General features: G+C 39.8%; 1 protein-coding gene across 1 annotated transcript; it reads left to right on the plus strand.

The window, feature by feature from the left end:
• Positions 1–4,266: 4,266 nt before the first annotated feature.
• LOC145438880 (C-type lectin-like) lies at positions 4,267–11,328 on the plus strand. The gene is made up of 3 exons (XM_080316263.1): positions 4,267–4,844; positions 7,561–7,717; positions 8,558–11,328. The coding sequence occupies exons 1-3, from the start codon at positions 4,547–4,549 to the stop codon at positions 8,811–8,813; spliced, it is 711 nt and encodes a 236-aa protein (XP_080172389.1). The 5' UTR covers positions 4,267–4,546; the 3' UTR covers positions 8,814–11,328.
• Positions 11,329–12,294: the final 966 nt, after the last annotated feature.

A 12,294-nucleotide genomic window follows, 5' to 3' on the forward strand; every position in this document is an offset into this window, starting at 1 on the left:
GTCAAGTCGAGTCATTTACATAATTCACCGCCGAGTCAAGTACGAGTCCAAGTCAATGAGTAGAGGGTCGAATCCGAGTCATAGTGTTGTGACTCGAGACCAAATCCAAGTCATTATGTTCACTGTTCAGTTTTCAGTTCAATCCGGTGCATTAACCCACTTTTTCAACACTGCGCAAGTGATATAGAATGGCTGGCATTCATAATATAGTAATTTTTCTCAGTTTACGGCCCTATTCTCCAAGTAAATCGGGACTGATAAACGAAATAACAAAAATATGTTAACTTTACTATTCCCCGAAGTTACAAGAAATGTCCGTCTTGGCCGCTCAAGTCGCGAGTCAAATGACTTGGTTCGAGTCATGCAAAATGACTCGAGTACAAGTCGAGTCAACACAAATATTGACTCGAGTCGAGTCATTTTACGCATTTAAAAAAATGATTCGAGACAAGTCGAGTCACCAAAGAATCGCGACTCGAGTCGAGTCATTACAACCCGGTACGCTGCAAATTGGTATTCAGCAAGATTCCAAATACCCATATCAGCATTTTTCCATCATACCAAGAAGGCCGTAAACGTTAATGAAGACTGATCTCACCGCCTGACATTCCGCACGCCCCGTGAGCTTAACAACAGAAGTCTAGGTTGAGAAACATATATAGCAAATCGCTAAAAGAGCGTAAACTATAGTTCAAAGTTCACGACTAGTATATTTGATCGAAAATATCGTTGCTCTTGCTAAGTAGGAGATACTGGGTATCGCTAGCTTTACGAAAGCCGGTGTAATTATGATTGACAGTCTCGTGCATATTTATTAGCATTTCCCGCCAGGCTTTGCAGCACTAGGCCTACTGTATTTATACGTTCGGAATGAGAGTAGATCGTCACACTATATAAGCTCTGTGCTTCAGGCTGCTGTTCTATCCGATAAGAGGATTACATTTTGGTCTCGTGAAGCCTATATTACAAAATTTAGAGTAACGCTGTAGGGAAAACAAAATTTATGCCTTATACCACACAGACAGATAGGCTATTATACGAGGCGGCTCAGAGATGTTAGAAATGAAATTATACATTTTTCTGTGAGTTAGTATGACTGCCATCGTCAAAATTATCTGAGTATGCTCCCTTAAAAATCTTCAATCGACGAAGCAGGCAGTGCGGCCGATGCGGCTTCAATCAGGACTGGACAAATAATGATTAGCGTACTCAAATGCACATGGAGTAGGTATCAATAGTAAAACGATTCGAGTCGAATGTGAGAAACGCTTGTTTCGGTTATCCTTACTGAGATTAGACGACTTTTTAAATCAACGACAATTATAGTTTCCATATTGTCTACTTGCCGCGGAAGCCTGGAAGGTTCGTGGACAATGGACAAGTGGACCGCATATGCGGTGATGAACATGCAAAACAACAGCACCAGGCCCTTCAGCTTACCATAGCCTACTTGAGCATGTGGGTTAGCGTTGGGGGTTTGGGTTACGGTAAACGTAAACTTTGCTAAGGGTTTGATTTTCGGTTATAAAGTCACATGCTCAACTGTCGTTTTCAGTACATAAAAGCTACATTTTCAACTTTCCAAAGACATGTTATGTTACTGTTATTTCGTATAGTATACGCAGCGGTACTCAGATGCTTGAATCGAATTACTTAGGTACTCGATCTTTTCCAGCCCGCCGATTTCACATACCAGCGACCCAAACTTTATCGTCAGATCAAGTTAAAGTAACCCCAGCATAGTGGTAGGCAAGACCGAAACAGCACTTCGTCAGCCCCCCAAACGGTGGTCTTGGGCCCCCTATAGGGTGATAAATCAAACTTCTGGGGTGTTTTGGTCCCCAGACCTCTGTCACCCTGTACGGTTTTGCCGATGGTTATCAGCGAGATGTGTCGTACTTTTAGTGAGTCAGCTTCTATCGCCTAAACGCGCCATGCTCGAAAAAATCTATAATTTATGATTGAATCGGGCAATATGTTCGGGAATTGCATTTCTATAGCTATTAATTTTTTTCCTCTCCCGGACCACGTAATCAGATTTACCCGAAGAGCTGAGTGAGATGTCTTGGAAAATGTAGGGCCCGTAAATAATAATAATTAAATGGCTTCGGGCGTACCCGTCGGTATAATGACTTCGTGCTGTCATGGTATTTCGTGATATTTCGTGACCTCCTGTATGTTATGTCAAAAGATATTGAAATCGCGCAAACGTACTAAACCAAAACATTTAAAGCGATTTCAAATTTCTTTACTGTAGGATGGCATCTGTCTTGTAGGGTTCCGATTGCCAGGGTAGGCCATTTAGCGCATATGGAGAATCAAGCACGTATAGGCCTATATGTAAATTTATATAGCTTGTCGGAGTCGGATGTTACATGTCCTAAAACTTTTTATGCCTTGGTGCGTAGTGGCGCGGTAGTGGCCGACGCCGAGATGCTCATTTCTATAAATCATGTGTATATTTTCTTGGGAAAGGGTACCCAATAATCAAGATACATAGCAAATTTTCGAAAAGTTGCATCAATTTCCAAAAAAATCTCTATAGTTTATTTTAATTCGCCAAATAATTTTGGGCCCTACCATTCGAGCTCGCCCCCCCAATTGGGGGGTTTGGGGTGCGGCAGTTACGGTCCTGGTGGTAGGCACAGCACGTGCATTCGCGACTTTTGTCGTTTACATCTAGAAAATTGAAGGAAGCACTGAAGTACGACCCCGCCTTTCTGATTACGACACCCAACCCAACGTTTGCGATCGTGTACTGAAAATTACAACCGTACCATGGAACAAGACGCATAATCGCGTAACAATCCGCATTAAACAAACTGTCTTTGCAATTGAAATCGAGATCCAAGTGATTAGCCACGGTGATGAAAGAACTTGAAGCAATACTGCTCGTCATTTCAACGCCATCGCAGTCTTGTTTAGACAGGGCATGCCGAAGCTAAACCCCTATAACAGTGCTTCTCAACCTTCTTGTTTACGCGGACCCCTTTCGGACTGTCACGGACCCCCACGGACCCCACAAAGTTTTAGTTCAGATTTAGCTCCTTTATCGTGCAATCGTCTTCTATCTTGTGCAAACCATAACTGTAGGCTTAGTGATAAACAGCAAAAAAAATGCTTTTTTTTGAAAATAAGATCTTACCATCCATGTAAAAATTGAGTTGACTTCTATAACTTCAAAACGAATACTGTAACTGCATTTCTTGAAATACGTGGTCGTGTCTTGAAAATCTGCGCTTTCGATAGGATATTAACGATTGCCGAAAATCCAATTCCACAAATATAGGTGGCGGCGAATGTAATATTAACGAGTAACCCTTCCGACGACAAATTTGGGTATGATCGCAACAAATATGATACCGATATTGACAAACTAATATTTTAATGACCGTATATCGTCAAGCCTGGTCATTTCTATCTAGCAGCTTAACTTGAATTTATTATGGAAAAATGGTTATATATCACAGTAAAAAAGGGATTTTTGTAAACATTTCGAAGTCACCGTGATTGACCTTACCCATCTAACTTTTTCCCACATTCCCCAACAAAACATCTCTAAACAGGAAAATGCTTGCATCCGTAGGCAATTGGCAATTTAGCAATTAAAATGAGTGTGCACGTCAGTAGAATATTTCATCTCAGAGTGCCATTCTGTTGATGTGAGTTCTGGAGTTTTACTAGTAATGAAGCGAAACTGCCTCGTGATTTTCCGAATTAAAAATATACAAATTCGCTCATCAACTATTTTGAGGCTTCACGGACCCCCTGGAAATGCGTCGCGGACCCCCGGTTGAGAATCACTGCCCTCTAATGTCGGTCACTAACGGATTACACATCACCACTACGCGATAAGAGATTACCTTCCAATACAATCGTGGCCATCAACTTTTACTAATACAGAATTGTATATGAGATATATTTAAGTTGTTGAGACTATTGAGCAACGAGCATGAGGGCATTTTCTGTTTTTGTAAGCGATTTCCTGGCTTATCTATGACGACAACGTAAAATCATACTGTTTTTCGATGAATAACCGCGGTCTACGAAACGTCTGCAAATCTACCACTAGTAAATAACATCCAAAATAGTATCGATCAGCTTGCAAATATTCCGTGCCCGATAGTTTGGTATGGAGGTATTTTGACCTCAGTGCTGTTGTTGTTGTTTATGATATTCATGGTGTTTCGACTACAGTGGTCATTTTACACCAGGCCGATATTATGTATTATGATTCCGTATTCACCGACTTGTAGTTGTCGCACGGTCCACTTCTAGGCTTTCCTAAGACACCGTTTACGCGGTTCACGTGGTGAGGAGGAGCCTAGATAGATCTCCAACACTTGAGTTGTAATTTTGGAGTCCACCTCGGTCGGACTCGAACCCGCAACCCATTTATGTTGCAGCTGAGGAACGTACCACTACACGCTATCTCGCCACTATGTGCCTTGCTCTGGAACTTCGTGTTCAAATACAGTTCTAAGGTAACATTAAAGTCTTACATATTCCATTGCATTACAGAGATAAAACCATATAGTCAACAATAATGCCTTATTCATCACTAATGCTTATAGGGGCCCTGGTTTGTTCTCTCCTTTTCCCAAGGATAGAAGCGCAACTAAACGAGCAATCTTGCTCGATATCCTGTCCTGGTGACCGTGGGGCGCGGGAGAGGAGCATCAACAGTGGACCACCAGGCAAACGTGGGCCCGCAGGCCCACCTGGTTTACCTGGTCGGATCGGGGTAAAGGGCAAAAAAGGTGACCAAGGTCGGCCATGCAGTTGTCGGCGATTGGAAGACAAAGTTGCTGTTATGAAAAATTCACTCAACCAATTGCAAAAAGGTTAGAGACTTCCGAATATGTAGGCAAATTATGGGTCAATATTATAATAAATCTGCATACCTATAACTTCAAGAACAGGATTAAGTTTAGAATAATGATAACTTCGCATGGTTGGTGTTTGGTTTCAAAGTGCTGTTCCAAATGGTAGCCATAAAATTGCAGGAAAGCATCGATTACATATTGCCCTCTAGGGTTGCATTTAAAAAAATCAATTCAAAACAAGCACGTATAAAACATGGCCCTTGGTTAAAACATGTTTTTGTTTTGTTTTTGTTTTAGCCATGACGTCACGAATTCCCAGTGGAGTGAGATTGGTAATTGAAAATATAGGGTAAATATGGCTCCTTCGACGAAAAAGGCTTCCGACCACTGTCGTAAACAGACTAAAAACATCTTAACCGGGACTACATCGTTATGCAGCATTTTTAGGGTCGGCGGTCATCATCATCAGAACACCCATTCCGTACATATGATCTATATCGACATGCTATAACTGCAATATTGAACTGACGACGATTTCGAGGCTTCCACCCACTCCGCATCGTATACATCGGCTATTTCGGGTGCAAATCGTTTGTAGGCCCATGCAGTGGCGTAGCTGCGACTTGGCGATTCTGCCTCTGCGCCAGGGGCGGCAGGCTGCAAGGGGCGACCCAATGAGAGTGCAGAGTGCACGCAGCAAGGATAGATTGCTAATTACGGGCTTATCGGTTACGACAAGCAGACTAGGAAAATTGTGGAAGTTGAACCAGTCCTGTGCATTTAAACGTCCAATTGCAAACAAGAAAAGTTTAATTTTGAGGCAGCTATTGATCTTTTATTTGCCCAAGACATTTTTTTGTGTTAGTCTTTCATTTTTAGCCCTAACACTGAGAGAGTGAGACTTCTTTCTCAAGCGATATAGAACTCCTGAGAGTCTGAGACGCAGCACATTATTTGTAATTATTTTTTATTGAAAAGATTGCTTGAACATGAAACCATTTCAAAATTTGCTGCAGTCTACTTAGGCTTTTATTTTTTTACACTGGTTTGAACATCTATGGGTAGGTTTTATCCGCAACCATACTTATTGTAAACAAATCTAATCCCGACACACAAGCGAATTTGTTAAATCACGCGGACTCAGTCATCACAAACACTCATATCTTGCTTTGATGTGATACACAGCTACCGATAGCTGCCAATCTAGAATTCCACTCGCGATGCAAAGTCCGCAATTTCCTTAGGACGCATCGAAATATCCAGCAACCAAATAGTTTCAAAATATGATTACTGGTCACCTTGGGTTGTTTCTCCAGAAATAACAAAAATACATTATACTATGGGCCTGCTATGGTGAGCGCTTATGCATAGCATATCTCCACTTTGCGAATATGTAATATACTAGGAAAACTAGAAATTAAGTTCTAGTTATTTCCATTCTTCATACAATTTTATCAGCTGTTCGAGGTGGTCAAAGTAATCAAGAAAGCTACTCAAGTAGAAGTAGAAGTAGCGACGAAAAAAATCTACTTAAGTACGAGTAGAAGTACTTCTTCCGTAAGCAACCTGAAACTACTTGAAGTAGAAGTAGAATTGACTGACTTTAAATATACTCAAGTAAGTAAGTAATTTTGAAAACAGTCTTAAATCGTTTGCATGGTCTGTCAAAAGCTGCAAATTGAGCTATGCGGAAGGTGCAGAGAGCTTGATTCGTATTGATACATCCCATGAGGTATCAATTTTTGACAGAATAAGCATTCTGTCGCATCATGGGATGCAAATTATAGTATTGATATGAAAATGCGATAATAATCCTTTGTTTACTAGAAGACCCCGTTTTAGAGAATATCATGGCATGGCGCCCTACCGCATATTATAAGGCCCCAAGTTTAGGCCAAGAGCAATACTGAGAAGTTGTATCGGATGCGATTTCAACACTTTGCGCGATTAGTATACGTTAATAACAAATATTGTGGATCGTAAAATTTATATTTGGTGTAGCTTTATTTTCGGAAAATAGAGGCATCACTACGCTTGCTTTTATGCTTTAACATGTATGTTCTGCAGACAAAAGGACTGAAAGTAATTAGAACTCAAAGTATGATACTCGGAATTAAAAGTGAACTACAAATACCACTTCTAAAAAGCGGAAAATATATTTCATGGCTTTTGTCAATAAAGCGTCAAAGGAGATCTGCTAAAACAGGTGTAACATTAAAACAATCCGGACTTTCCGGATTAGCAGGACACGTCATGGGCTGCTAATTGTCTAGATTGCGAAACGGTAGTTTCAAACGTTATGGTGAGCCATATTTAATTTACTGTGATGAAATATTTGATATGGTTGACAATGCGGTGTGAGTGGAACCAAACAATCCGGTACCTAAATTATATTCACTGATACTTTCGTGAAAACATATTTGTCATTCCATAACTACTGACCGCGAAAAGCACCAAAATTTTTGGGCTTCACTTGACTTTTATGAATAATAAATGTTGGTACTCCGTGAAAACAGCCCCGAAATTCCTCAGACTATCGTTCGTATTGGGGGATTAAGCTACTTCTACTTGACAAACTGAAAACAGCGAAAAGTAAGTAAGTAGATCACAAAATATTACGAAGTAGAAGTAGAGAAAATCAGATCTACTTGAGTAAGTGCCAAAAGTAGGGGAAAACTACTTGAGTACTCCGAAAAAGTAGAAGTACTTCGTTACTGACCACCTCTGATTACAGGACTTATGATGGTGAATAACGGCTGGCATAAAGCAAGCAACAATCGCTGGTATAAACTCGTACGACAAAAATTGACTTTCGCTCAAGCCAGACGCCATTGCAAAGGATTAGACGCAGAACTGGCTTCCGTGGGCATCCGCAGCACGTCTGTTTACAGGTATAGCTATGAGTAACCCTAGATAGAACAATGACTAGTAATCATAGGGGTTTAATATAACATGTAGCAACACCTTTATTCGCCAATAGGGGAATCGGCAAAAATTACGATGTTTGTTGAATTTTGAACACATATGTAAACCGCAAACACAACGGCTTTAATGACGATACATAAGTTGTCATATTTCTTTGCTCCGTTTGCTTTAGTCGTAAGTTGGCGTTAGCCCCGCGTAGGAATAGTTAAGAATGCAAGAGATTTAACTGTAAACGCATACGTAGGAATTTGTTTTCTTATTATTAAATCGCGATTCGGGATGGTATGGACTCCGGAGACCTTTTGAGTTGTTGGAAATGACACCACAGTGCGCCCAAAGATATTTGAATTATATTATATGTATAACTAATGTATTCTACATGTTAACTGCATATAACGGTTTCCGCATTGGCATTTTCGGTCCGGGAGTAAACTACGTTTTGGTCCATTTTCCCGCGAACTCGGTGTGCACTTTTTGCCTTCTCGAAATTAGGTGCAATGTCATCCATTTGTTCCAATAGTTGTAACTAGAGTAACAATCCAACACCGCAGTCGGATGGTAATAATAATGTGGCTTATGAACATGCTCGACATTTGCTGTCTAGGGATTATTTAATGGAAAGATTTCCTACGAGAATTATCAAGATTTGTTACAAATGTGCTGGATAAGATAGGCATGTTTTGATCTAGTCAGAATTGCTTCGCGGGCCGGATGTTTGACACCCTTGTGTGAAGCGAATCGTGTTTAGGTCAGATATATAGCTTAGTTTGCGAAATCATTGATATGCGTGGTGACTATTTATTTAGAGAATTAATTGATTTGGTGGGAATCGCAAGAGGAGAGAATACGTGGATTGGATTGTCCGATATAGATCGAGAAGAGGCGTGGATTTGGGAAGATGGCTCAACTCAAAGGGTTTTGCTTTGGGGGAGTGGCCAACCTGATAACGGCGGATCTCAAGAGGATTGCGGACACATTTGGAAAAATAAAAACTACGTTCTTAACGATGCCCCCTGTTCAACCCCAATGCAGGCTTTGTGTGAAACCGATACGGAAAGCTGATTCATACAATTCTGATTTGGACTAGTTTGAAATTATATTTTCCAACTTTCCTAGAATAACTCAATACATTGTTAGGTTTCCTATAGAAACGCTGGTCACCAAAATTTCTAACCAGTACAAGCAAAGTTATTATAATTTGAAATCTCAGTCATTTTAAATATTAATAGTACCATGGTTGCAAATTTGGTTACTTCTCCATCGCCAAATATCATGTTCCAGGCATGCCTGAAGGTAGAGTGCTTAAACATGCCTGTGCTATCGTTTGGATGAAGAAATTGCAAACCAGCCAAATAAATGATGACTCTGATTGGCTGAAAGTTAATCTACTTGGTTGAGATCGCGCCGTTTAAAAAACGGGGATGTATAATATACCTTCCATGTTGAATCCAGCTGGCCCATGGCAATATGAAAACGCGTGAAAAAAGCATCACTTTCTGACGGGCATGCCCGAAACAATATGTTTGGTCATGGCAAAGTGACGCAATGTGCAAACATACTACTTTTATTCTTTTTTAAATGGCTGGAATTGTGATTCCTAAGCTGGTGGGAATCATGCATATTTCGGTGAACAGTATTTTTCAGGCAACCTAACAATATCTTGAGGTATTCAATGAACAACCCTAAAATGTTGATTTTTACGACTTTATGAGGGCGACGTGGTGAATAGTTTTTCATGATAGCATTGTCTTTGTACTGAGTTTCAGAATTTTTACCGTCACCCGGTGTGTCATGAGATTTGGTGTAGAGTGGCGTTAATTTTTATTTTTACATCTCACAACAAAAGGAGTCGATACATCGCCGGAAGGATGCGCATTCAGTTATACGAATAATAATAATCGACCAGCATGCTGTTGGGTCTGCTACAAAATACGCCTATATATAGTCGTTGCAACATGACATTTCACGGTCACTGTTGGTAATCTTGCATGAATCCTTTGATACAGTGACGACGATTACAGCATTTATAAGTAATCGTAATCGCAATCGATTACAATCGAAAAAATACGAAGTAATCGTAATCGTAATCGATTATTTTAGATATCTTATCGATTCCCCTCTAAAATAACGATTGCATGTTACTTATTCAAGGACTATGACATAAACTAAAACAACCGCGAATAAGGGTTAGTGCAATTTGGGTTGCATGTAAAACAAACGGCGTTTTAAAACACTTTGTTTAAAACATGTTTTAAACAGTGTTTTAAACAAAGGCTTAAAAATATGTTTTCAAGTTGTAAAATTATGCCGTAATTGTGTAATTAGTTTCCAAAAAACATGTTGTATGAGCCGTCGGATAATTACCGCCCGATTTAGCCGACGTATATTGATATGCAGGCCGTGTTATTTTTGGCATTTCAGGAGCCAGATGCCAAAACTGCCAAAAATAAAAATTTGAAAATGCCAAAAATAACTAATTTTTGGCATATGCCAAAAATAACACGGCCTGCTAATAGTGTATTTCTTTCATGGTGTTGTGTTAACAGGACCGCATTACAAGCGAGAAGAGCGTGTGTGAAGGGCAGGTTTCTTACTCTATGGGTCCAGCCCACCTATTAGGGGAGAAAGCATGGTGTCCTAAATGGTGTTTGCACAGCGAGATTGAACGGCTGACTGCATTTGGTTTACGTCGTACTTTCCATTGGTCCAAAGGCAATTTTATGGCCATTTTTATCCGGCTTGCCGAGCGCTAAATTTGATACAACGGGTATCAATGGAAAGCTACTGCTGTACTGATTACTAAAATATAAATTGTATTCTGCTCATGGATCTGGAACCCCCAAACTCAATCACGATTTTTGCATTGTGATCGAGTTGAACATTGTGACACAACAAACAGTCCGGCTATTTCTGAGCTGCAGTCTCGTTTTGCCAGACAGTCTTGTTGCGTTAATGTTCTTAAGCAAGCTAACCTTCCCAGGACTCTTCCATGCGAGTTTGTAATATTAAAGCCACCTGAAGTGAATATATCAGTAGACTGAAGGAGAAATGATAGTCGGGCTACTAAATAGAATGTGTTGAGAGACAACACAGAAAACTCCTGGAAAAGGATCGGGAAGAAAATTCTTTCCGCGATGAGATCGATGGCACTAGCGCAGTGATCTCTTTTCATGATTCTTGGAAGGCGGTTCTGCCCTCCGAAATTTTGAAGCTCTGAAAACCTTTTGTGGAGGACTGGCAACATTCTTTCCCACAACGGCTACTGTTGAAGCCGATATTTCCCAGATTCGATGGGCGAAAAATTAATTCAGGAGAAACTTTGCTGACCTGAGTTTGGAAGCACTGTTAGAGTGCAAACAATTTAGGTCTATTCAAAAGCTGTAACAATCAGGTGTTGAGCGTGTTTGTTAGGCTTCTCATTCTTTTTGCCTATTGGTTTCGTTTGATATTATTAACTTATGTAATCGCTAGGTTTTTTCTTCTATTTAATGTTTGTTGGTACTGATTATAAGTGGATGCTGCACATTTTTTGGTCTCTATTGATAAACTGACCCAAATAAAGCGTTTTTATGACTAATTCGAGTCTGAAAATATATATTTAGAGGTCGATGCCAAAACTGCCAAAAATAAGAATTGAAAAATGCCAAAAATAAGCTATTTTTGGCAGTTTTGGCATATGCCAAAAATAACACGGCCTGTTGATATGGGATGGTTTGAACCCTCAAAATATTCGGTTCAACATTTATATTACGGATATCTCGTCAAAGGAGTTATATTTACCCTATATTTTCAATTGTCAATGTCAATTCGCTATGACGTCACAATTGAATATTGATGACGTCATGGCTTTAAAAAAACAAAAAAACACAATAAAAACATGTTTTAAATTAGGGCCTTGTTTTAAACATATTTGTTTTTAATTGATTTTTGTTTTAAATGCAACCCTAAGTGCGATATTATATTAGGTTACTGGTAGCAGATTTTCATCACCACTGCTCCTTATTACATCACAAGTAGTTGCTTGCTCGCCATTGCGTAACGAATTATCCACAGGTAGTAAGTATATATTCAATTTAGTAGTATGATGCAATGAACCACCGCCATGCGGTATGTCAGATTATTTTATCATTATTCATTACACACCGCTATCACAGGAAGATAAATCACCGTGTTGGCTGGTTACAAATGGTAATGTAGTTATTCGTGTTTGTATGCTACATTGGTTGTGAACCGGACAAACATTTGAGATTTTGTACTCGCGCATAATTTAAGAACTAATTTTTCCGTAATCGTAATCGTAATCGCGTGCATGATGCAGAAGAAATCGTCATCGATCACATTGAGGAAGAAATCACCCCATGCCTGGAACGGTTTAACTCGTTTATGGGCGCCAGATATATGTGACAGCTGGGCATTGTGCAACGACTGTTATGTTTCGTAACACAATCGCAATAAGTTATACCATGAAATTAAACATGCGCGAACATGACTTCTAACAAATGGTTGATTACGCGCATTGCATTAAACTCCAGATAACTAACCT

The sequence above is a fragment of the Botryllus schlosseri genome, chromosome 5 (genome assembly GCF_051294905.1).
Source record: "Botryllus schlosseri isolate E-star chromosome 5, Bs_hap1, whole genome shotgun sequence".
In the NCBI taxonomy this organism is placed as follows: Eukaryota; Metazoa; Chordata; class Ascidiacea; order Stolidobranchia; family Styelidae; genus Botryllus; species Botryllus schlosseri.